The sequence below is a fragment of the Otolemur garnettii genome, unplaced genomic scaffold (assembly GCF_000181295.1).
Source record: "Otolemur garnettii isolate 467f Iridium unplaced genomic scaffold, OtoGar3 scaffold00019, whole genome shotgun sequence".
In the NCBI taxonomy this organism is placed as follows: domain Eukaryota; kingdom Metazoa; phylum Chordata; class Mammalia; order Primates; family Galagidae; genus Otolemur; species Otolemur garnettii.
The window spans coordinates 23,227,785-23,254,453 of NW_003852414.1; the positions used below are offsets into that span (position 1 = coordinate 23,227,785).

The 26,669-nt window shown below is 42.6% G+C and overlaps 1 protein-coding gene across 1 annotated transcript in view; it reads left to right on the top strand.

Moving 5' to 3' along the window:
• Positions 1–1,785: 1,785 nt before the first annotated feature.
• Positions 1,786–26,669, top strand: part of ITIH5 (inter-alpha-trypsin inhibitor heavy chain family member 5) — a 55,932-nt gene continuing 31,048 nt past the window's right edge. Inside the window, exons 1-5 of the mRNA XM_023511326.1 lie at positions 1,786–1,934; positions 3,159–3,260; positions 7,123–7,367; positions 21,037–21,206; positions 22,057–22,173. Of these exons, the coding sequence (XP_023367094.1) occupies positions 1,786–1,934; positions 3,159–3,260; positions 7,123–7,367; positions 21,037–21,206; positions 22,057–22,173 (783 nt within the window). The remainder of the gene's footprint in view (positions 1,935–3,158; positions 3,261–7,122; positions 7,368–21,036; positions 21,207–22,056; positions 22,174–26,669) is intronic.

The window sequence follows — 26,669 nt, forward strand, 5'->3', positions numbered from 1 at the left end:
CCTGCCAGTGTCCCCTCCCCATCCCTCCTGCCCATGTCCCCTGCCTGTCCAACATTCTTCTCATAGTGTGTCGTTCTTTCTGGTCACTGTGCCAGGAACATGCTGTGGTTCATCCCTACTTTCGTGTCTCCTGTGTTGTTAGAATGTTTTTTCTGTTCTCTTCAACTCTTAGAAATAACTATACCCGTGGTAACAGCTTTTCTTACTTTTACAGACTTCACTGATTCCTCTTTCTTCTGAACTCTGCGGGGTCTTACAGTCTAGTACCTATCTACCTGGCATCTACCTATCCATCCATCTACCATCTATCATCTATCCATCCATCCATCCGTTTATCCATCTACCCACCCTCTCCCTCTCCTCTCTCTTTCTCCCTCTCTCTCTTGCTCACTCCATCTTCCTACGTTGCTCTATATTTTTGTACTTTCTCCCTGATTTGATTATAAGCTCCTTGAGGGAAGGAACCACATGTAATATTTCTTAAACCTTCACAGAATTTATTTTGTATTTTTTTTATTTCTTATAGCATAATTGTATACATTCATGCAATCATGGGGTACAGTGTGCTGTTTTCATATACATTTTGAAATACTCTCATCAAACTGGTTAACATAACCTTCATGTCATTTTCTTAGTTATTGAGTTAAAACGTTCATACTCTACTTTTAGAAAGATTCACTTGTACCCTTGTAAGGTAAACCACAGAGGTGACCCCACCAATCTCCCTCCCTCCCCCCATCCACCCCCCCACCTCCCCCTCCCACCCCCTTCCCATATTCTAAGGCTATAATTAGGTTATGACATTCCTATAAAAGCTATGAATTAGTTTCAAAGTAGGGCTGTGTACATTGGATACTTTTTCTTCCATTCTTGAGATACTTTGCTAAGAAGAACATTTTCCAATTCCATCCATATAAACATGAAGGAGGTAAGGTCTCCATCTTTCTTTAGGGCTGCATAGTATTCCATGGTGTACATATACCACAATTTATTGATCCATTCGTGAGTCGATGGGATTTTTCTATTTTTAGTAGAAACAGAGTCTTGCTCTTGCTCAGGCTGGTCTCCAGATCCTAAGCTCAAGGGGTCCTCATGCCTTGACTTCCCAGAAAAGTAGGATTTACAAGTGTGAGCCATGCTCCTGGCCAACCCTGAACAGTTTTAACAGGCTACTAAATTTACACCATCTAGCTACGGCCTTAAACAGAGATTTTGAGGCTTTCCTTTTTCTGGCTTCTAATTCCTGAATACTCCGTTGAGTTTAGTATTGATTCTGTTTCATGATAAGGTGACTGCAATCCAGATGGGGAATCCCTGGCATATCATTTCTCTACGTGGATACCTAGTGGATATTTAATTTTAAAATATGAGAGTTTCTATAGCCATGTTCTGATGTTTTGATCAGCTCAGTGGTCCTGCAAATGTGATCTAAAAGTGGGAACTTTTGTTAGAAATCTGGTATAGGTCAGACAATTGACTTCTGAAATTCCAGTAACTGATTGGATTACTGAGCAATGTTGGAAATCTTCACTGTGCTAAAGTGTTTGCTTGTACATTATGAATTTGTCCTTCAGCTAAGGTTGTCTTACAAGTGAAGGGACTTAACGGGGGGGGGGGTTGGGACAAGACAAAGGAAAGGAAGTGGGGATCAGAGGGCAAAGGCTCCCCGATTCAGGATTATTTCAGGTAAAAAGACCCTCGCCTGCCCCAGAATGTTTGACTCGCGCTGTCAGCTGTTGCTGAGAAGACTGTGTGCTTTAATTCCTACAGAAAACCAAACCTCTGATGGCCGAATTCTCGGTGAAGTCCACCATTATTTCTCGCTATGCCTTCACGACGGTTTCCTGCAGAATGCTGAACAGAGCTTCTGAGGACCATGAAATTGAGTTTCAGATGCAAATTCCAGCTGCAGCCTTCATCACCAACTTTACTATGTAGGTGCCATGCTGGACAGAGGCACAGGTTTCTGTGCGGGGTGGTTGGCGTGAGCCCAAGACGATGTGAGGACCACGGCCCTCTGGCTGTGCGAATTCATATCCTGGTGCCTGGAGTGTGGATGAGAAGGTGGCCTCCTTTCTTTCCTTCTCTCTCCCTTCCTCCCGTCCTCACTTCTTCCCTCCCTCCTTCTCTTCCTTCCTTTCCCCCTTCCTTTCTCTCCTTTTTCATTCCATTTCTCTCTTCTCATTCTTTTCCTTTCCCTTTCTTCCCTCCAACAAATGAGTGTTCATTACAGGCCAGCCACTCTTCAAGGAGATTGGTATACTTTTATGGAAAAGACAGTGTTGGCCCAGTGTGGCGGCTCTCACCTGTAATCCTAACACTTTGGGAGTCTCGGGTGGGAGAATCACTTGGGCCTAGGAGTTTGAGACCAGCCTGAGGAAGAGAGAGACCCCATCTCTACAAAAAGTATGAAAATAAGTTGGGGGCAGTGGTGGGCACCTGCAGTACGAGCTACTCAACAGGCTGAGGCAGGAGGATCTCTTGAGCCCACGACTGAATTTGCAGTGAGCTATGATGATCCTGTGGCACTTCACCCAGGGCAACAGAGTGAAACTCTCTCTTTGGGGGAAGACAATGTCACAATGCTTCAGATATTATAGTGGGGAATAAATTAATAAACAGAATGGTAAGTGAAATAGTTTTAGGCAATTATGAATGTTATGAAGATGACAAGTCAGAGTGAGAGGGGCTTGTTAGGTAGGGAAATGAGGAAGTAGCTTGGAGAAGACCAAGGTCAGGCTGAGACCAGAATAAGGAGGCAGCAGGAGACTTCTGGCATCCTAAATTGGATATCTTTCCTCTTCTTGTGATCCAGGAGATAAAGATATGCCAACCAGGGTAGGTGTCAGGTTTAGTTTTTGGTCTGGGCAAGATTCAAGATGGCAAATGTGTGTGGAAGTTTGAGCAGAGCTCGTGATTTTCCCCTGGAGAATCCCAGAGGCCCTGTGGGTTGGGTCTCACCATTTGGACCTGTTGAAAATTGCCCTTCAGCGAAATGAATGAATCAAGGGTAATGCCCTGGTCTAGAATGTGTTCATTCTGCATAGCCAAGAGGATATAAATAAAAATATTTTCTGGGGTTGTCACGGTTATAAGATCCGTGTCTGAGTTTGTCTTCGAACTGTAGGCTGGTGACACAGCTGTCTCTTGTGTTTCAGGATTATCGGAGATAAGGTGTATCAGGGTGAAATTATGGAGAGAGAAAAGAAGCATGGTGACAGGGTGAAAGAGAAAAGGAACAAAACCACCGAAGATGATGGGTAAGTGTCTCATTAAGGAATTAAAAATCCGTTTCAGCAAGGTGTCTCGTTCGCCAGCCCTTCCCTACCTATCTTCTTTTCTAGTGCCAAGTACTTTTCTCTTTTTCATTTTTATCAAAATAAAAAAATACATACTAGGGTGGCTCAAAGGAGTAGGGCGCCTGCCCCATATACTGGAAGTGGCAGGTTCGAACCGGCCCTGGCCAAAAACCGCAAAAACCAAACCAAAACAAAACAAAATAAAAAAAAAAATACTAGTTGACAATATATTAGATAGATGTTTATAATATAAAAAGAAAATTTTACTAAACCCATGCATTGGCCGCCTCTTCCTAGGAACACCCAGTTCTAATGTTTCTACATTTAGCTTTCTCTGTAGTCACCTCCCTAACCCTAAATACTATGGTAGCCACCCTTCACTGTTTTCTTTTGTTTTCTGTTTTCCTTTCCTTTCTTTTTGTTTATTTATTTATTTTTTGAGACAGAGTCTCACTCTGTTGCCCTGAACAGAATGCGGTGATGTCATCACAGCTTATGGCAACCTCAAACTCCTGGGTTCAAGCGATCCTCTTGCCTCAGCCTCCCAAGTAGCTGAGACTACAGGCACCACCACCACCTGGTTAATTTTTCTCTATTTTGTAGGTTCATGGTCTGGCTTTTGCTCAGTATGGTCTCAAATCCCTGTCCTTAAGCACTCCCCCCACCTCGACCTGCTAGAGTGCTGGGATTGCAGAATGAGCCACACTGCCCTGCCTGACTGCTTGATAAAAATGAGATATCATCTTTTGACCCTCTGGTGCAGAGAAAGAGGATTTAGCAAACTTATAATACTCCTACGTCCTTCTGCATTGCAAATTTTCGTATTATTACTTTATTTTTTCTTCCATCCATTTATCAGTGTGTAGGTCATCTTGGGCTATTCCTACTGTCTTAAATGAGAATATTTATTCCCTCTTGGCCTTCACACTGCCTCTCCTTCCCCATTTCTTATACTTGTCTTTTGTTACTGATCACTTGTTTTGCACTGTCGGAGTTACTGACATTTATTTTTATTTATTTTTTTATTAAATCATAGCAGTGTACATTAATACTATCATGGGGTACAGTGTACTGTTTCTATATACAATTTGAAATACTTTCATCCAACTGGTTAACATGACCTTCATGTCAGTTTCTTAGTTATTGTGCTAAGACATTTATATTCTACATTTAGAGAGATTCACATGTACCCTTATAGGATGAACCCTAGGCGTGATCCCACCAATCACCCTCCCTCCACCCACCTTCCCACCTCTCCTCCCCTCCTTCTCCCCTCTCCCCATATTCCTGGGCTAAAATTGGGTTATAGCTTTCCTATGACATTTAAATTTTGACCTCTAACAATACTTGTGGTTTCTGTTTTGCCTTTAAACTGAATCTAAACATTGGGAACTAATACAAAGCATTTGCTTTTTTAGGGCTGTACAAATAACATTACCTGTGGGGCCCTCTGTGCACTAAGATTGGGATTTCCTCACTATCAGGCCGACGTGAAGGCTTCTGTAACCTTTGTAGGAAAGTGACCTTTGAATCTACATAAAATGATGTGAACCTATAAATCTGATTTTGTTCATTGACGAAAGGACATAGCTTTGGGAAAGTTAGTTCTCTAAAATATTAAACTGTCAGAAATTTTGCTGTTGGAAATCCTATTAGTGAGAATGGTACATCTTTTTTCTGGAAGACCTGAGCCAAGGGGTTGCTAAGCCACAGAAAAGCAGCCAGACCCAAAGATTCAGATAAGGGGTTTTCAGACCCGGAATTCCACATTTATCTTAATGTTGTCATTACCAAGGATGCATAACCTGGAGACTGCTGCCCAGTCTAGCTGATATTAACAGCTTTGAACATACCATGCTGTGCCTTGAGCCTGTCCACACACTGCTTTGCTTAACTTTGTCCTGTATGTCACTCTTCTCCTGTCTCTTCCTTTGTCTGGTGAGATGGCTCATGGTGCGTCTGGTGTGTGGCCTCCCTTGCTACAGCAGACGGTTAAAACCCAACTTTGAGGAACTACAGTAGTCTCAAGTAGTCTTTATCACACACGTTCAGAATCTTGCCACAGTTTGGTTTCGTTAGCTCATGACCTATAAATTTCTGTTTTTCTTCTCATTTTCTATTGCCTTCCTTTTTTTGCTCATGAGACAAAATTTAATTTTGTCACTATTAACATTTAGCAAGACACATAACTCATTTGAAATGATGACAAGAGAAACAGTTGTGATCAAGTTTCTGTAAACAGTGACATCAGTATCACCCTTGATGCTGGAAGACATCACTGCTGGGAAGATGGTTATGATTTCAGATCTGTTAAAACATGCTATTAAAACACAGACGTTGGTGTCTCACGTCAGTAATCTCAGTACTTTGGGAGGCTAAGGTGGGTGGATCGCCTAAGCTCATGGGTTTGAGAGCAGCCTGAGCTAGAGTGAGAACCCCGTCTCTTAAAAATAGCCAGGTGTTGTGGTGGGCACCTGTAGTCCTAGCGACTTGGGAGGCTGAGGCAAGAGAATTGCTTGAGCCCAAGAGTCTGAGGTTGCTGTGAGCAATAACACCACGGCACTCTAAACACACACACACACATCTCTTCAGACAGTGGAATACTATTATGGCTGTTACTCAGGAGTTTCTTCTTTTCTTGTGAGTTGGTTTTGTTATTTCTTTATTTCGCATTTTCCTCTTTCTTGGTTTCCTCCTTTACTTGGCTGGAGTACATGCTGAAGTAATTTCTCAGAATGGATGCATAAGAGGTAAATGTTCTGAGACTTGGATTAATATTTTGGTTGTCTGTGGAATGTAAAGTCAGAATAATTCTCTTCTGAACTTTGAGGCATTGCTCCAAGGTTTTATAACATCCAGTCTCACTGGTGATATGTCTCATGTGGTCTCATATTCCTTTTCCGTGTTTTCTCTACATGATGTTTTGAAGTTGTACAATAATGGGTTTAGGCATCAGCCTTTTTTTATTATTCTGCCCAACGCTCAAGAGAAATTTTCCATCTCAGTACTTGTGACTCCGGGAAAGACGAGTGTGGGATGCCTGTGTCTTGGCCATGTACTTGTCTATGGATTTGGGATTTCCTCCCTGTAGTTGGTCCCTCTTGTCACTTTCGCCCGGTGCTGTCCTACCTGATTTAGATCCTGTAAGGCGAGTCTCTTTCTGAAGTTCTGCCAGTTTGGCCCTCCCTCTGTGGCAGCCCCTTCTGGCACATTCTGAGATGTAAAGTTCTTGCTCAACTCCTTCCCCCCAGGTCTCTGAAACTCCTTCCCCCCAAGCTTTGAAAATGTCTTACCCACTAAGAGTCACTCTTCCATGCTTATCCCTTTGGTGAATATGGCGAAAGTGTTCCAAATAATTTGTCTTTTTCTTAGCGTTGCTGTCTTTCATGCCATAGTTTTCCTCCTAAACATATCCGCCAAACGTTACCAAGGTGTAAAATCCTAATGTACTAGCTATTTTAAAGTTATTAAAATGCCAGAGTTCATTTGGCCATCCTGTAAAGGGGAGAATGCACTTCACACCTGTCTTCTAATGGTTTGCAGCCTTAACTGTCCCCTCTCTAGATGGCCCCCTTGGTCTGTCCCTGGGAGAGGTAGAGGCCAGTCGTCTGTGAAGTCCCTGCGACTCACCATTCTTTGCCCCTGGCAACCTTCCTCCAGTGCTGGTCTTCACTTCCTCCGGGATTGGTTTTAACTTTCCTTTCTCAGGGTTCTCTGCTGTGCCCACTGGTCTCCCTGGAGGCTGGTACCCGGAGGGGAAGGAGGGAACCTGGCTCTGTCCTACTCTGAACCCTCCCTGGGGTCCCTTTGTCTTCCCTGACAGGGAGAAGGGGTCTGATGTATTCAGAGCCTCCGTGGTCATCCCCAGCAAGGACAAGGCCGCCTTCTTCCTGAGTTATGAGGAGCTGCTGCAGCGGCGCCTGGGCAAATACGAGCACGTGGTCAGTGTGCGGCCCCAGCAGCTGGCCGGGAAGCTGGTGGTGGAGGCCGACATTCTGGAGCAGTCGGGCATCACAGCCTTGGAGGTGCTGCCACTGCAGAACAGTAGGCAGAGGGGCAGAGGGGATGGTGAGTACGGACGCTGGTGACCTTGGGTTCTCATGAACTCAGAGCGGGCCTCGGCTCCAGAGGACTCCATAAAGGACACGTGCCCTCCTCACAGGCTGGGAACTGGGACGAGAGCCACTGAGTGAAGACAGTGCCTAGTACTCCATTGTCATTGTTTTTTAAAGAGTTCTGATAGATTTTAAAATGTTTAAATTATAATTATGGACACAGTGGTAGCACTTCTGGGAATCTACTTTAGGAAAAAGATCTGAAATATTGGGGATGGTTTATGTGTGAGCCTGTTCGATAATATTTGGAGTAGCGAAGTCATTCCTTCAGCCCAAATATTCAATGAGTGGGAGGAGATGAGTAAATGACAATTATAAGACAATTCAGCACGTCAGACAGAGAGAAGGATGAAGTTGTACATCTGTTGGAACGTTAAATAAGCCTACTTAGTTAAGTATGAATGAGAAAAGTCTAGGAAGTTATATCAAATAGTCATTTCATATTAGGCCTATGGGAATATGGAACCATTTTCTAAAAATCTGTTTTTAAAAAGCAGTATGTTACCATTTTTCTAAAATCAAATAATGAAAAATATGTGCTGTAGATTTGATTTAAGATACAGATATTTTGGCTCCATGGCGGGACCATTCAGTGTAGATTTTTCTCAAATTCTGATTTTTTTTTTACATCAACACACAATCATTTAGGTCTTTAACGTCTCTCCACTTTATGGTGACGTTTTCAGATTTCTGGTACTTAGGGTTTCAGGCTGCTGCACTCCAGATTGATTAACAACAGAATTTAACACAGCATTAAAAGCGGACATACTTAAAGTGCACACCTTGTCAAATTCTGAATTTTTAAAATGCCATTCCACTCGTTTGAAATGATGATGAAAAATTCCATATAATATAATTTTAATCACTATGTTAATTTCAACTAATAGGTTGGGCTGTATATATTTAATATGGCAGTAAGTCTGATCAGTGTCAAAATGGGGCGATGAGATAGAGAATTTCCAAAATTTGCACCACGACTGGAATGACAAGATTTTAGGTCATTGTGTTACCGAGGGCATGGAAATTTTAAATGCTAAATAAGCAAAGTGCAAAATCCGAATTCAGTTTGGGGGCTGCAGGGAGAGCAGCCCAGAATGCTTTTTGGATGATATATTTAGGAACAAGATGGGTAGGACAGTACAGAAATGACTAGTGGAAAGGGCAGAATGCTGCTGTCTGAGGTAATGCAACACCAGCAAGGCCTGGGGTGGAAAATACACACACACACACACACACACCCCCAGCGCACAGTGCTCGGGGAGACTTGGGCCCTTTGTTATGTGTTGACTCCAAGCCCTGAGCTCGACATCCTCACTCCAGAGCTAACTGAAAAGGCAAGGATATTGTCAGGGTCTCCGACATTTAGAGATACAATGCCCCATTCCCATGGCATGTAGGTGGCAGTTACATGGTTAGTGGATTTTAGTTCGGTAATTAATATAACCTGAAAAAAATTCCTGGGAGCCTATAAGACTCAGCTTACACATCTAGGAAATAGGGATGAGAACTGCCTCACGTGGTCGTCGTAACAGCTTAGTAAATGTTATCATTATTTTTTTAGAGTTGGGTCTCACTCTGCCACTCAGGCTGGAGTGCAGTGGCATGATGCTGTTCTGAGCTCCTGGGTTCATGTCATCCTCATGCCTCAGCTTCCTGGGTAGCTAGGACTACAGGTGCACACCACCACATCTGACTAATTAAAAAGAATTTTTTTTTTTTTATCATGACAGAGTCTTGCTATGGTGCGTAGGCTGGTGTTGAACTCCTGGCCTTAAGCAATTCTCCTGCCTGGGCCTCCCAAAGTGCTGGGATTGAAGGCAGGAGTCCCACCTTTTATTGTTACTGTTCTCCCATCTGTACAATAGGACTTCCGTAGCTGACCCCCTCCCTGCACTGACCACCTCCTTAAGTTGACATAATTTTCAGACGGGACATGCACCACATGTGTGTATTGGAATAGTAGGCCTAGTTCCTCATGGTGACCACCCCTGTGTGTTACCGTCCCTTGGTTGGTCAACTTCCAGAGGTTCTGCTGTACATCTTTTTAAAGCAAATCTTAGTTTTCTGATAAGATCATAGGTGCCTTTGAAGGCCAGTCTATGATTGATCTTTATCCTCTTGGTTTTTAAACAGTAGCTAGCAAGTTGAGTGTCTTCAAATTAGAGTAGAAAAGAAAACTACACACAAATAACAAAGAATGTTTTAAGATTTTATTTCTGTCTAATAGTAACTTAGAGGGAAGTTTTCCTGTTTGCATCATTTTTAAAAATTTTTATTCAAATCAATTTGAGGGTACAATATTTAGGTTATGTTGTTCTCAGTTCCGAGGTAAAGTTCCATTTGTAGAAGAGCCCCTCCCCCAGGGGGTGTGTCATTCACCCTCACAATGTGCACATTAGATGAGGTCCCGCCTCACACCCTCCCTCCTTCTGCCATACGTCCTCCCGCCTCCCCCCCCCTTCTCTCTACTCCTGAACTAGACTATAACAGTGTTTTATCATTCCTAAGAACATGTAATCGTTTATGTATGGATTTCATATTAGTAAGGAGTGCATTGGGTAAGTTTTCCTGTTTGCACCTGCAGTAGCCAAGTGTCCTTTCAGGAGGAAGGAGACTCTGAGTTGGCAGGGTCTCACAGGGAGGGCGGGTGTCTGTCTGTGTCTGGGCCAGGCACAGGCTCAGTTAGTGTGTCCGGAGGAGAGCTGAGGGGGGCCTTGCATGGTAAGGAAGAGTGTGTGTTGTCTCACTTTCAGAGCCACTGTGCGCCTTTGGAGATGCGTGCGTGTGGTGGGATGTATGCACACGCGCCTGTGTGTGTGCGCCCATGCACACGCGCGTGCACACACACACACACAGGGGGTACGCGAGGTCTGGAGGGCGTATAGATTACAGTGTCAGCCCAAAGTCTGCTTACTGTCTGTATCCGGGGCCTGTTAGTATCTCAGAGGAATTTTTCCAGACCATTGATCTCTTGGGGTCTGTTTATTTTTAAGAAAATTGTTTTCCTTGCTCTTTCTACCAAAGCAGATACTTTGCTTCCAGAAGAACACAGAGATTTCATAAGCCTTTCCCAGAGCCAGGTGCTGCAGGGGGACGGACTCTCTCTTTCCCGTCCTCATTCCCGCTGTTCAGAGCTCAGCTGTTATCCCCCAGCAGCATGGTGGCCTTGGCAGCCTGAAGCACAGGATGTTGTGACTTTGTCCGGACACCACTGTGGGTTTCCAGAGGAGATGTAGGGTAGAGATCGCGCCAGAACTGGGCTTGCCCCAGAGCATGAGCTGTCCTTGCATGGCTGAGGCCCCCGCCAGCACATTCCTCTGCTAGATCTGGCTGTTGTTAAGAAATCAGACTTCTGGAATCTGTATAAGCAAATCTCTGACCACTGACCCGTTTTTATCTTTAGAAGTAACAATTCTAGATAAGGAACTCTACTGCGTTCTAGATACTAAGCGCTGTGCATCATCTCACCCACACCTTACAACAGCTCTCATATTTTTCTAAATTTCCATGTTGTTTATGAAGAAGCTGAGGTTTACAGAGGTTCAGTAATACGGGCAAGGCCTCATGTGTAATTATTGATGCAAACAGACTTTAAGCATAAGTCTACCTGACTCCAAGTTCATGCCCTTAGTGCTCAGGCTGAACAAGTCTGAGGTATTCTCCCAAAGTTTCCTGTGAGTCCTTTCCGTGTCTGGCAAGGCAGATCACAGGAGTCGGCGGAAGTCGATCTATGGTTTGCTTTCTGTTGATAATCACATCATCCCTATGTAAGAGTCCTATGGAATTTTGATCTTAATAATCAGAAGAAGTAAGGAAGCTTACTTGGAAAGAAGAGAGCTACTCAGGACACGACTCTGTCACTTTCCCTGTTGCCGGGGGAGGGGGCTGAGCCACACCTGTCTTTGAGGACAGGCTAGTGACCAGACACATAAGCTGCACAGTCAGCTTTGGCCTCCAGTCTTGTCCTGTATTTCAGAAGATGCCCGATAAGGAATTGAACTGAATTGAGTTTAAAGTTTTATGATCTTTTTCTTTGGTCTGTGCCCATCGTGACTCTGCCCTCGCTGTGTGGGCCCTCTTGAGGTTGTATTCCTGGGCACCTGCTGTGGTGCCTGGCTCAGTAAATATTTGTTAATCAAACTAAGGAATAAATAACTATTGGTTACAATGGTACTGTTGGGTTTTCAGCACTTTTCTGGCTTAACATTGGTGAATTTTGCCAGATCTTGGGTCTAGCTCTTATGTTGTTATGAAGGAGGGATTAGAAGGCAGAACTAATAATTTACTTGGGTTCCAAAAATCTAGACAAATCCCCCTTTGCTAGAGTTGCCAGGTCATACATAGGATGCCCAGTTTTTTTTTTATTAAGTCATAAACACATAGATCATGTATACATTGATGCCTTAATGGGGTACGATGTGCTGATTTTATATACAATTAGGAATGCTTACTTCAAACTAGTTAATATAGCCTTTACCTTATTTACTTAATTGTTGTGTTAAGACATTTATACTCTAAGCTCAATAGATTTGACATGTACCCTTGCAATAAGGATGCCCAGTTTTATGTGAATTTCCAATGAACAGTATATCCTGTGCAATATTTTTATATTAAAAAAATCCATCGTCTGTCTGACATTCCCATGTAACAGGGTGTTCTGTATTTTGAGTTGTTAAATCCGCCAAGTCTCCCCTGTTAAAGGGCCACATGGTGACTGACTGTTAAGCCCTTATTTCCACATACTTGCCCCAGATCCAGTCCCCCCTCAGCGGCTGGAAGGGCGTGACCCTATTTGGCCTCTGAAATCTCTGTGCATTTGCCAGGAAACTATCTCTTTGCTGCGTGAGGGTTTCCAGCATTGTTCGGCACAGAAATAATTCAGGTATGAATCACTTGGCCCCTTAGTTGGTTTTGTTTTGATTTTTAATGCCGCTATGAAAGCCCCTGTTACCTTGTTTGTTCTGATGCTGGCTGTTGTTCAGTCCGCCCTGGAGAGCAGCAGAGGTCTGGGCCTTGCCTTGTTTAGCCCGATAGCTGCTGAGCAGCCTTCCCTTCCCTGGGAGACCTCGCTGAGTTCTTTGCCTTCTCCTGCTGTCCCGGTTTGCTGTGTGAGGTGGATGGTGTTGTCTTGTGTATGACAGAGTCTGCCACAGCTGTGGCTGAAACCAGAGGTGGGTCTGGCTATGCGTGCACACGTCACCAGAGCATCTGTGACCCACCCAGACCCTTTCGGGATCAGATGCCTCAGTTCTATGCTGATGTGTTTTCTCATCATATTCGTGCTCGGGCTTGAGAAGCTTGTCGTGAGCCGTCATTGTGCTCTGGCACTGTGCTAGGTACCTGGGATTTAGAGATATCTAAGACATTGCCACCACCCTTGAGAACTTGCAGTTGGCAATTCAGATTATTCTTTTAAATTTTAAATTGTGATTAAAGGCATATATGTTACGATTTACCATCTTGACCATTTCTAAGTGTTCGGTTCAGCGTGTTAAGTGCAGTCATGTTGCTGTGCAACCAGTGTCCTGAGCATCTCCGTCTCCCCAAACGGACGCTCAGGACCCCCTGAACGCTCACTCCCCACGCCCCTCTCTCTCCCACCCCGGCACCACCAGCCACCTCCTGTCTCAGGGAACTTGACTACTTTAGATGCTTCATATAAGTGCAATCGTGTCATATTTGACTTTTTGTGACTGGCTTATTTAACTTATTATAACATCTTTAAGCTTCATCCTTGTTGTAGCAGGTTTTGGAATCTCTTCTTTGAAAGGCTGAGTTATAGCCCACAGTGTGTATTCACCACGTTTTAGCCATGGATCCTTTAACGTATACCTGGGTTATTTCCGCCTCTTGGACCTTGTGAGTAATGCTGCTATGAATGTGGGTGTCTGAATATTTTCTCTACCTCTTGCTTTCTGTTCTTTTGGGTATTTGTACAGAAGCAGAATTGCTGGATCATCCACTGATTTTATTTTTAATTTTTTGAGGACGTGTCGTACCATTTTCCATAATGGCCACACCATTTTACATTCCCACCAACCGTGTACAAGAGGTCCCATTTCTCCAGATCCTCACCAGCACTTGTTATTTTCTGTTTGTTTCTTGGTAGATAGTGGTCATCCGACTGGGTGTGTAGCTTGGCAGTTATGAGCAGTGAGAAGGGAACATGCCGTGGGCTGACTCTATACTATGCCGTCATCCTCTCCCAGTTACCAGACCGCATGACACCTGCCCGCAGGAGGAAGACACCCAGGAGTTTAACAGAAATCTCTGTTTCCTATTCCTTGGCTTCTTTCATTCAGCTCAGTTTCAAATACTTAGAGCGGTGAGGGTTTGAGGTCTTCAGGGGACTCAAAATGATGGCAGGAAGGGATAACATTATGTTTTTAGGGGTTAACTGAGTTGAGTCTCTGACATCCCAAGGACTGTCTTGGGATGTCAGTCAGATGCAGAAAACTGAGACTCAAGAATGCGTTCTTTTTTTTTCTTTTCCTTCTTTCTTTCCTTCCTTCCATCATTTCTTTCTTTTCTTTCAACAGAGTCTCACACTATCACCCTGGGTAGAATACTGTAGTATCATAGCTCACAGCAACCTCAAACTCTGGGGCTCAAGTAATACTCTTGTGTTAGCCTCGCAAGTAGCTGGGACTCCAGAAGCCCACACAATGCCCAGCTAGTTTTTCTATTTTTAGTAGAGATGGGGTCTTGTTCTTGCTCAGGCTGGAGAAGGCTAATTTTCTAAGAAACTTGGGCAAACATCCCTTAACTAGAAAATACTAGAGTTGAATTTGAACCCCTTTAGCTATCAGTTTGCTTTATTATTCTGTGCAAAAAGTTACTCCATGACCTATGTGGTGATATCTTCCTACAGGATTTAAGATACCAAATGACAGTGGAGGGGGAGGGAAAACCCTTTTCGGTAAGACAACCATCACTATTAGGAGAAAATGTGAACTCTGTGTTATCGAATGTGTTTTAATAAGAAAACGGTGCATTGTAGGGGTCACGAAGGCATTTAACCAAACTCCTTTCCATCTCCATTGCTCCGGCTCTTCTGGTTTCTCTTTCCATCCTCTGCTGGGCACTTAAATATCATGTATATGAGAAAGGATCTCTTGGATCCTAGGTGAGCAGGGTACATAAACAAACAGCCGATTTAGCCTCTTATTATGGAGGAAATGAGCAGGCAGCGTGTGCTGGGAGAGTTTCTGTCCCAGCACCAGGTGCAGCTGTTTTTGTACAACAGCAGCCAAGGCCAAGGTCCACGGGAAACAGAGGCCAGGAATCCCTCTGTCCAGCGGCCCAAAGGGTGCAGCTTCCAGCCCGTGTCCTTGAGCCCAGCTCGTTGCTTCCAAACCTTTTCCCTCTTAGACATTTTTCGTAGCAATTTATCCCCCATGAGGTTGAGGTCAGGGGAGGAGAATGTTTATCTGTAACTAACATGCATGTTTCAGGGCAGAAGTAAGGACCTGTGCTTTGTTCTGTCACCCTCATGTACTGTAATTAATATGTAAAGTGCTTGGTCATTGCAAGGTTGAATCAAGCAGAGGGCTGTTTAAAGCGTAGGCAAACTTCTTCTTTCTTTTTTGGCGACTGTGATGAAAACTACAAACCCTCCCTTCAGAAAAAATGTACATTTGGACTTCCCAGTGCAAGATTCTGCATAGATGTGATTTCAGAGGCTGTGGCCGATACCAACTATGTCATACTTTGTGGAGATTGTTCTTTGTATTATGGAAATATATTGATATATTTATGTAATATATATATATTGAACTCCCTGTTATGAGTGTTCATGATGCTCTGTCTGTCCTTTCCAAATAATTATTTGTTTTTTATCAAATTTTAATTAGTACAGAGAAAACTATTATGACACAATGTAAACTCTATGTTACGGAAGAATATTTTTTTCTTTGTAAGGTGCCTTTCATAATAGACAAAGCGCACAAGGAGCTACTTCCGAAGGGGAAGAAGTTGGGAATAGTATGTATTGAGCACCTACTGTGTGCCAGGCACCTGGCCTGTGTGATGCCACTTAATTCTGACAAAGACTGTCTGATTGTGGAACTGTTCTATTTAGCAGGCCCAGAAGCGAGGCTCAGGACCGAGTCATTTTAATTCTGCCCCGTTCGACAGCCTACTGTCATTGGTGTTATGTAATCTCCAAGGAGGACACAGCTTCTGAGCCAGAAGTACAGGGCTTTCGAAAGGAAGAGAGCCAGCTGGGGACCCTGGCAGCCTGAGAGGCAGAGAAGAGTCAGTGGGTGGAGAAAGAGTGATGGGAGGGCACGCGGGAGGGTTACCTTGCCTGGGACCACCAGGGCCTGCAGGTGGGTGGCGTTAGAAGACTCAGCCTCCCTTAAACCGGGGCAGCCACCGCAGTTCGCTGCTGCCCCCAGCCAAGTGGGCAAGAAGAAAGGGAAACGGTGGGGAGGAGACGGATGGTTCTCATTAGGAAAGTAGGTCAGATTCTTCCCCTTTTCTGGTCGGCTCCCAGGCCCTTTCCTCACACTCTTCATTATCCCTAGAGCCCAGCCCTGGGGTCTGAGGGCCCTGCTGCTGCCGCTGCCTGTGCTTCTGAGATGCTTCGTGGCGCCTGCAGTGTAAGCCCCAGTTTACAGTCGGGAGAAATGACACAGCATTATCTGCTCTGGGGTTTAGGTCAGTGACTGTGCAGCAGTCTGTCCTAACCTAATAGATTTTTCTTTTTCTCCTCTCATAAAAAGAGGGTTTTATTTTCTAGAGATTCCCAGTAAACTTTTTTTTTACTGAAAAAAATAGGTAGTGGAAAATTCATTGGGTCACATTCGCTGTCTGGTACTTAATGAGTGGAAATCAGTGTCAGGAACTGAGCTTCTTGTGAGTAACCAGATTGAGGACCAGCCCACTCTTGGGGCACAGAAAATAAGCCCATTTAGGCGAAACTCATGAATTTTCATCGTGAACCAGCAAACACCAGAGGTCAATAGGAAACCAAAATAATAATACTGTATCCTTTCTCATGGTCTATATCAAAGAGCCCAGTCAAATGAATTATGAAGAGAGAAATTATAATTTCTAATCCCCAGTGCTTTTATGCAGCCATGAATGGCATTAATTCAGGGTCCCTGTAAAAAGCACTTTCACGAGAGAGATTTGAAGTAAGACAAAGAAGGTACATGCCGGCGTTATAAAGAGAGTCGAGGATAATTGGTGCAGAATCTTAGAGATAATCTCAACGCTAATTACACACAACACATCTTATTGATGCTTTGCTGTGTGAAAGCACAGGTCTGCTTCCTATGCGTAAAACCCAGAATCACCTGGGTGATTAAAATACACATTGCTGAGCTCCACCCCTGGAGTTTCTAATTTAGAGTTTCCAGGATGGGCCAAAGAATCATCAACAGTTCTAGCAAGTTCCCAGGTGACACTGATGCTACTGGCCCAAGATCACACTGGGAGATGGGGCAAGTGGGGTTATTCCAGGGTTCCCGCCAACACTCTGATGGGACAGGCTGTGAGAGCTGCCTGGGCCAGCTTTCTGAGGGTGAGCAGACCCCACTCCGCAGAGTAACTCTGTCCCTGGTCCTACTTCGGCCAGCTTAACCCTCATGTGAACAGCTACACAAACACGTTCATCCTAAGAAAAAGGACCAACAGGGGTCTGTTTGGCAAATAACATTGTTCGTTTTTATTCCAGGGAATGCCGCTTCTGCTACCTAACTCCCACCAGATGTCAACTTAAAAAAGAAAACAGGCGTAGACATACAAAAATCTCAGAGCTACCCTGTGATGAATTTTTGCATATGTGTACACCCTTACCTCTGCCTCCCTCCTGAAATATGAAATGTTTTCATCATCCCCCCAAATTCCCTTGTGCTCTTTTTCAGGCAGTAGCCACCTGCTAGAGGGAACGACCATTCCACTCGGGTTGCTGTCGAACTTCCTGTAAATAGAAGGGTAGGGAATACATTTCTGCGTCTGGCATTTTCATCCAAGATGACTGAGATTCAGCCACGTTGTAAACGGGAGTAGTTGTTCCCTCATTTTTATTGCCCTGTAGTATCCCAAGTTTGGCATATTTCACGGTCTTATATTGAATTGCTTCTTCTACTCTGTACATATAAGCTATATAGCATTGTGTATACTTTGTATCTATTTAGCTATAGAATGCCAGCTCGCACAGCTGCTTGCTGTGAACCAGAATGGTGCTAGGGCGCATTGCATCACTTACTCTCGTCAATGGTGTGAAGTTGGTACCCGTCATTAGTCCACTTTAGGGGTGAGATAACCAAGGCTCAGTAAGGTGCCCAGGGGCTCACCGCTGATAAGAAGTGGAACCGATATTGGAGCTCATGTCTGTCTGACTCACGATCCTGAGTTCTTTGCTGTGTTATCCTGGCTCTCACCCGCGGTGCTTCACCAGTAATCACCAGTGAGAGATCAACCCCGAGGACATGCATTTTCCTTTGATTTCAAGAACCTTTGCACTTTCAGCCTGGTTTCTTCTCCCATAAGCTTCCCAAGGCATCTTCGACCATGCTGGTGAAAACGTGTCTGTTCGCCAGCTCCTGATCACTTCCCAAATGCCTGCCCTTGATAAGGGCAGAGAATAGAAGATTCACTTCTACCCGGGGTTCCTGTTAGAGTTACACCTAAATTTGTCCCTGAAAAAAAAATTGTCTGTTCTTTTAAAGGAAATGTTTAAACTTCCTTTGACTTTTGTGTCTAATAAACCCTTAGCAGAAGGATATTTATTCTTAAGTACAAATTACTGTGGCCATCTATGCCTCATTTCCTTTTTATTCTGCTAACTGGAGGTGGGAAATTACTGGTCAGCCTATTGCATGCCATTGGCTTGAGCAGATTTAAAAAGATAATCAGATGTGTTGCCGCAGTTTTAATCTTAGTTTTGATTCAGTCTCTGGATAAAAAGCCTTTATGCGTATTTATGATTAAGAATTCTTATTTTTATTTGTATATTCTCCGTGGTGCATGCATATATCAAAATTTGGATTTTTATTGCTGAATACATAGATAGGATGCTGTTTGGACTTATAAAGGTGGGTGGTCTGCTGAACAATTCTGTATTCTAACAGGAAATGAATCCCAGACATCAAAGCTGGGATGTTCTGTGCTTAATCTGTCATGACATTAGTTTTTCATAAATCACATGAAACCTATTTACCTGTTTGTCTAATTTATATCCCAAGGTTCATACTAGAAAAAACTTTGGGAATTTTTTCCTTTTCTTTTGTTCCCGTTTTTGTTTGTTTGTTTGTTTGTTTTTGCAAAGAGGCATAAACTTTCTGGACAAACAGTGTCAACCTGAAATAACTAACTGAGGCAAAGAGCTCAACCAGTGGAGATTTACTTAGCCAAAGTTGAGGATGCCCCACAGAAACTACAGATAAATCTTCGGCTGTTTTTCTGAAGGGGAATTTGGAAGTTTCAGCATTTAAAGGCATATCGAAATAAGGGAGATGGGGTGGGGGTTTAGAGAGACAAAATGTTTACATTCTTGTGAGGCCCAAGAAAATAAAATTTTACACAAGACAAGGCCACTATTAGAGGAGAAAAAATGGAGTGAAGGAAGCATCAATTACGTAGATGTCTCTGGGCAGGTGGAGGAATGTCTGATCCTATCTTGTCTCTGTTTTGTACCCGTAAAGATAAATTTGTAATTCACTGTTAGTGTGAAATGAGAACGGACTTTAGTTTTAGTGTTACAGGGGCACAGGCACAGTTTGCATGTCCTAGTGTATCGGACGCCAGCAAAGACTTTCCTTAATCCATTCCATGGGGCAGTTCTTCATAGCGGCCTGAAGCCTGGACCTTGTCTTGTGAATAAGGAATTGGGTAGGGGAGGGGTCCTGAGATGTTTATTTTCTTTTTACAATAGTGTGTTAAAGCAGCCCGATAATTGACAAAAGAAAAGTTTTCTTTATGGAATAATTTCATAGGCAGAAAAATGGAATTAGAAATAATCATGCTGCAATGAAAGAGCGGATCTAGCATCATCTGTGATTATAAACCAGTTAAGTGGAAGATCACTGGGGACCTTTCTTGAGATGGGTCAGGCTGACAACACCTGAGCCACTGTCATGTTCACCTCCACTAAAAATAGACAAGGAGATATTATGTGCCCGTGATGTGCTGAAGTGGAAGGGCCTCCGCATCACCTCAGAAGTGTTCTCACCAGCAGCATTGACCCTGAACCTAACCCAGCTACTAGCTAAGCCCCTGTCTCCAGATTCTGGAATATGGGGAAGCACAGGGGATCATGCTGGGTTCTCAGCCTCGGCTGCACATTAGAACCACATAGGGGGATTTTTAACATCTTCATTCCCAGGCTGAGTCCTAGACCAATGAAATGAGAATCTCTGGACCCGGACGTCAATATTTTCTATTGCTCTCCCGTATCTAACACTGTGCACCAAGGTTGGAAACCGGAGGAAAAGGGGAGCATGTTAGGACAGGACATGAGAAATACCGCAGGACAAATGACCGGTTGGTTTTTTTTTACCATATATGAGGTTGGGCAATTAAGTTCATGAACTCATCCTAGAAAATGTGCTGCATACTTCCTTGCTGAATATCACTACGGTCACCTTTGAGTTCCTCTCCTGGGGAAGCTGTGTCCTGACTCCAGCGCCTACTCCACCCTTTAAAGCAATTTTGTAACTCACTCTCTGAAATGGCCATCAGAATTGTCATTGTACATATATGTAGCATTAGAAAAAGAAGTGGGGGAGGGCAGACTATAGATTAAAAGAGACTTAAACAAAAATGAAATGTGATGGAGGGAATGTGTTTTCAAAGAAATCAACTGTACCAACAGTTTTATTAGAGAACCCGCAAAATTTAAATGCAAACTTGAGTACTAGGTGTAAGGCATGGGACATGACTTTAGTTTCTTGTGATAATGGTTCTGTGGTTATGTTAGAAAGAATGACAGATCCACGGCAAAGTGTTATGGATGAACTATGATGTCTGGGGTTTGTTTTAAAATACTCTAGCAAAAAGTGGTGGGAAAACAGACAAAAATAGATACAAAAGATTGGTGAAATGCTGATAATAGTTGGGTGCTGGGTACACAGGGGTTTATTTCACTGTTCTCTCTCCTTTTGTGTTTTAAAGTTTTTCATAAGAAAAAGTTCAATAACAGCCTAAGAATATGGGGAGGGGGGAGGGAGAGGGGAGGGGGGAATGGGTGGAGGGAGAGGGATCAGAGGGATCACTTCTGTGGTTTTATCTTACAAGGGTATAAGTGAACCTTTCTAAGAGTAGAATATGAATGTTTTGGCACAATAACTAGGTAAATGACATGAAGGCTATGTTAACCAGTTTGATGAAATGTTTCAAATTGTATGTGAAAACACCACACTGTACCCCAGAAGTGCATTAATGTACATAGCTACCATTCAATAAAAAAAAAAAGAGAGAAGAAGTTCAAAAGGGGCACAGAGGTGAGTGATTTGATATAATATCTCTTGCTCTGTGGTGTGTCATCAGCACAAAGCCTTGAACTTCTTATGATATATGTACTGCGATAAAAACATGTCTGTGCAAAAAGGTTCTTATTCCTCTTCAGAAAAATATTTCTATGTTCAATTTTTATGTTTACATTTTGTTTGCAGATGATTCTGGACCTCCTCCTTCTACTGTTATCAACCAAAATGAGACTTTTGCCAAAATAGTTTTTAAGCCTAATGTGGTGCAACAAGCTAAGATTGCCCAGAATGGGATTTTGGGAGACTTCGTCATTAGATACGACGTCAACAGGGAACAGAGCGTTGGGGACATCCAGGTACTTGTGGCTTCGCTACTGCTGTTTCATGTTGGCTGCCGAAAGCTTTTATTGATAGTTAGACTCAGAACTGTGGATCCCACACTTACCTCAGGGAGAGAGAACTTTTGGCTCTTCAGTAAATGTGTTTTAACCCAAAATGCATCTTCAAAGAGACTAGCCGTGGCCTTTTGCTGGAAGCCAAGGGAACCTATTTCCTGCTTCAGTAATCTGGAGAGCAAATGAAATCTGTAATACGATTTTCCCTGCGGTGTTTTAGATTAAGTTAGAATTTTAGTTCATCTTCAATTTTAATTAACAGAGACGGCTCCACGGCTCATTTCCCTTTAGGTTTTATTGCTCCAGAGACAGGGTGGGAATATTAAAATATATTAATGTGCCCTCTGAATGTAGACAATCTGACGTCTCAACTGGCAAGACGCTGGGTAAAGACCAGATAAGGGAAGAAGCGGGATTCTCGAGTGAAGGTTCAGAGAAGGATGGATAATTAAAGTGGAATTAGTAGCCATCATTAATCATTTTTTAAAAATTAATTTCAAAATATTACAGGGGCACAAACGCTTTTGGTTACATGGAGCGCTTTGGTCATGTTTCAGTCACTGCTGTACGTGTGGCCATCACCCAGATCACTGAAACATTTTCAAGGGAATAGTCTATCCTCCTACAAAGTAATTCAGCAGTTAGTTCTCCTGGAGGGGTCGGGAGCACAGATCATTGGACTCGGGGTGTGGATTCTGACCTTAGACTCCAGCAGTCTTTGGCTTTCAGCCATTCCATAGATTATTCATTTTAGGTATTTTTCCTCCTTGTTCTAGGTCCTAGTATTTTTATGTTCTCTTCTCTCTACCAGATTCTAAATGGCTATTTTGTGCACTACTTTGCTCCTAAAGACCTTCCTCCGTTACCCAAGAATGTGGTCTTTGTGCTCGACAGCAGTGCCTCCATGGTGGGAACCAAGCTCCGGCAGGTGAGTGAGAGCCGCCTGCCCAGTTTTCCCTCCTTGCATTTGCCTGGGGTTGTGGTCAGCTTTGTGAATAACATTCCGTGGATGATGAATGTCAGCTCTCCCATCCAGCTATTCCTGCAAACAGCTATTCCTCCCATCCAGCTATTCCTGAACTGACTCAGTTAATGCATCAGTGCAGACATTTCCACATGGTGGTTTCAGGAAAGCAGAGGGACATGCTATAGAAACCCCTTGGAATAAAGGACTCTAGCAAAATGGATAAGGTGAGCGAGACTGCAGTATACCAAGAGGGCCACGCTTCCCAGCATCCTTGTGGACAGAATCCTTCTACCCAGGGATGCTTCCTCTGAGAACAACGGAATAGAATCATGAGAGGCCACCTTGGCTTATCCTTCAAACAAAGAGCTCAGGTCTCAATAATTTAGGACTGACATTCTCGCAGAATTTAGGATTCTAGAGCTGGGCGGAGGACGTTAAGGGGACATACAGTTTGTGCTTGACCATTAAATTTCCTGAAAATACAACTGTTTACATTTTTCTTACAAACTACTAGAAAAGGCTATTTCTTATCTTATTTTGGTATCATAAATGTTACAATTTTACATTTATAATATATTTCAAACTCATGTAATGGAAAACAGAGAGCTACTAGCCCCTAGACCAACGAATGTCTCTTCGGTCATCAAAAGGTCAAATCTCTTAGTTTTTATTTTTCACTTCATCATCTATTCCTTATTGATTAACAATTTATTGCATTGTAATGGTAAAATACTACCTCAGCTCTCATAAAAAGTCTCTCTCTTTCATCTTTTTTGACCCCTATGTCCTAGCTCACATGCAATTGAACCTAATCCTAGTTGATAAACTATTGCAAGTATTTTCTCTCAGCCTATGACTTTTGAAATTGTTTCTCTGGTCATATGTATTTTTAAAATCATGCAGCAACATCTCTATGTACTTCTTCCTCATGGCATCAGGTTTTTCTTTACCCCAATATAGCAAAAATATATATTCCAAAATATGAGGTAAGATAGGGTTTAACTCTTTTCTTTTTGAGAATAGGTGGATATAACCTCCAACTAATGTAGAGCAAGAAAACCTCTCTGTAAATCAGCATTTTGTAGTTCTTCACATCACATTCTGAGTCCAACCTGCCAGCACCTCCATTTGTAAGGCTTTTTCTTCCTCCTGCGTCTCTGACCATCTGTCTGGGGTTACTTTTCTTCTGCATGAAAACTTTCATTAATATTAGTGTATCTTTTTCAAAAAATGAGGATCTGCTGGTAGAGATTTCTGTTTTTGTTTGTCTGAAAATGATTTATTTCACTTTCATTCCTAGAAATATTTGTACTAGGTACAGTATTCTCTGTTGGCAGTGATTTTCTTTCAGTCTATTGAAGATAGATTCCATTGCCTCCTGGCTTCCATTGTTGTTCTTGCAAAGTCAGTAAAATTTTTAACTTTTGTTCCTCAAAAGCAGTATTTTCCTACCTCTTTAATCTCATGGCACACTCAAGCCCATCATTATACTTGCACAGCACACTTAAAAAATTATGTCAACCAAAAAAGGGTAAAAAAAAGGATATATTGACTGTTCTTCTTTCAAAAATAATTTAATTAATGATCTTTAAAAATTTCTGTGGCACACCTAAGATCCTTTCAAGGCATGCCAGTTGAGAATCATTGCTCTAAAGCAGTGGTTCTCAACCTTCCTAATGCTGTGGCCCTTTAATACAGTTCCTGTGGGTCGCAACCCACAGGTTGAGAACCGCTGCTCTAAAAGGAGTCTTTTATAATCTGACTACTTTTAAGACTTTCCTTTTTGTCTTCAGTTTTCCATAGCTTTAATATGGTGGTTTTAGGTATAGCTTCCTTCTTCTTTATTCTGTTGAAGATAACTAGGACTTCATGAATTAGTGGATAGATGGAAAAATCCTTTGCCATTATCTCTGAAATTGCTTCAGTTCACTTTTTCTTCTGGGATTCCAGTGTTAGATTTTCTCTTTGTATTATTTATGTTTCTCATGTTTTTTTCCTACATATTCTAACTTTTATCTTCTGTGCTTCATTCCAAACTTGTCTTCCAGTTCACAGATACTGTGTTTCCCTGAAAATAAGACCTACACCCCAAATAAGCCCTAGCAGGATTTCTATGCATTTGTTAAATATAAGCCCTACTCTGATAATGAGACCTAGTGATGGGCATGGCTATGCAGCGCATCTGCATAGCCATTTCATGCATTTTGGCATATGTCTAATTTGCTATTGAGCTTGTCCATTAAGTTATTTCAGTTATTATATTTTTTAGATCTAGAATTTCTATTGGGTTCTTTTTCAAACTTGCTATGTGACTTTTTAGGATTTTTTGGTTATTATACAAAGTTTTAAATAATGGTTTGTGTTTTCTCAAGCAGTAAACATAGTTATTTTAAACTCTGTGTCTAATAAATTAGAACTGTGGAGCCCTTCAGGGCTGTTTTCATTGTCTCTTATCTTCTGTCTTGTGTAACTGGTTGTCTTTGACTGAATGAGGGCATAATATTTGAAAATTTGTTCGTAGAATTAATAAGGTCCAGGATGGTGGTCTATTTCTATAGAGAACATTTTGGTTTGTTTCTATAAGGTACCTGGGGAATTAGAATCTGGAATTTTTTTTTTTTTTTTTGAGACATGGTCTCATTTTTTTGCCCTTGAGTCATAGTTCATAGCAACCTCAAACTCTTGGGCTCAAGTGATCCTCTTGCCTCAGCTTTTCAAGTAGCTGGGGACTTCAGGCACCTGCCACAATGCCTGGCTAGTTTTAGAGACTAACCTCTGGCTCAGGTTAGTCTTGAACTCCTAAGGTCAAGCAATCTACCTGCTTTGACCTCCCAGATAGAATCTGGGATTATTTTAGTCCATTTTTAGGGCTTAAGATTATTTTAGTGGCCTAAATGGCCCAAAACTAGATTTCAGGTTTTTTCTAGAGCTGGTCCATTTCTGTTTTGCACAAGTATAGTGATTTTCCAAAGCAGTCATCCATGGTGGACTCTGAACTTCACCTTTCTGCTCCTCACCTACAGAAGTGGTGCTCAGTCTCTCAGATATCTCTTTGGCCTTGACAAACATCCATTAGATAAAAGATCTTTCTACATGCTGAGCTTACCTCTTTAAATTTTTATTCTTCTTTCAGATCTTTTTTTTTCCTCACTATTTTGTTAGCTCTTTGCTGCTACTTTCAAGATAAAAAAAGAAAACATTTTGTTCAGTGTTTTTAGTTGTTCCCAATGGAAAGCTAAACCAAATGTTTGTTTTGGTTCTTTCTCAAATCTACTCTGTGACTTTAGGATTTCCAGTTACTATATGGTTTTTAATAGTTTAAAAAAAAAAGTTATCTTAAGCACAGCAAACCTAGTTATTTTAAAGTTGTGCCTGATTAATTTAAACTTTGAAGCCTCTTAGGGTCCAAATTACCTGTAAGTTGTCTACAATGTCTTAAGCACCCTAAAGTGAAGTGTTATTTCATTGTATTTGATATTTTTTGATGATGAGGGGCCTTTGCATGCTTGCCAAATACCCAGTGAAGTTCTTTGCTTTATGTACTACAAGTTCTTATGTGCTGTTTGTTGACCAAATTGTTTCTGTGAGTATGGTGGCATTGGCAGAGGAACACTCATGGCTTCCTTTCTTTCAAGACCACTGTCAGCCATGGAATATGGTATTAATTGGGTCTGACATTTGGTACATTTAGTATCATAATAATTGCATTTGGATTTTGAATCAGCTACTAGCTGCTGAGGAGTTTCCATGGGCTCAGTTTCCCCACTATGCACCTATGAGTCTTCAGATTTTTTTTCTTTCTTCTTTTGTTTTGTAAACAATGAACTTGATGAGGGCAGGGTTTGTTTGCTCTCATCAAAAATAACTTGATGGGCTTGGCGCCTGTGGCTCAAGTGGCTAAGGCGCCAGCCACATACACCTAAGGTGGCGGGTTCGAATCCCCAGCCCTGGCCCGCCAAACAACAATGACGGCTGCAACCAAAAAATGGCCAGGCATTGTGGCGGGCGCCTGTAGTCCCAGCTACTTGGGAGGCTGAGGCAGGAGACTCGCTTGAGCCCAGGAGTTGGAGGTTGCTGTGAGCATGATGCCATGGCACTCTACCCAGGGGGATAGCTTGAGGCTCCGTCTCAAAAAAAAAAAACAAAAATAACTTGATGAAGATATTGATGATTCCAATTCCTATAACCAATCTAAATTTCTGTGATCACCAATCTGTATTCTGCTATCTTTATTTAACATCATATCATGAACTTGTCTTATGTTATTTGGTATTCTTTAAAAACCCATGCTGGGCGAGATGGCTCACGCCCATAATCTCAGCACTCTGGGAGGCCAAGGCAGGTAGATTGGGCTTAAACTCTGAAGTGAGGCCAAGGCAGGTAGCAAAGCGAGACCCCGTCTCTAAAAACAGCTGGGCCTTTAGCTGGGTGCCTACAGTTCTGGCCACTTGGGAGGC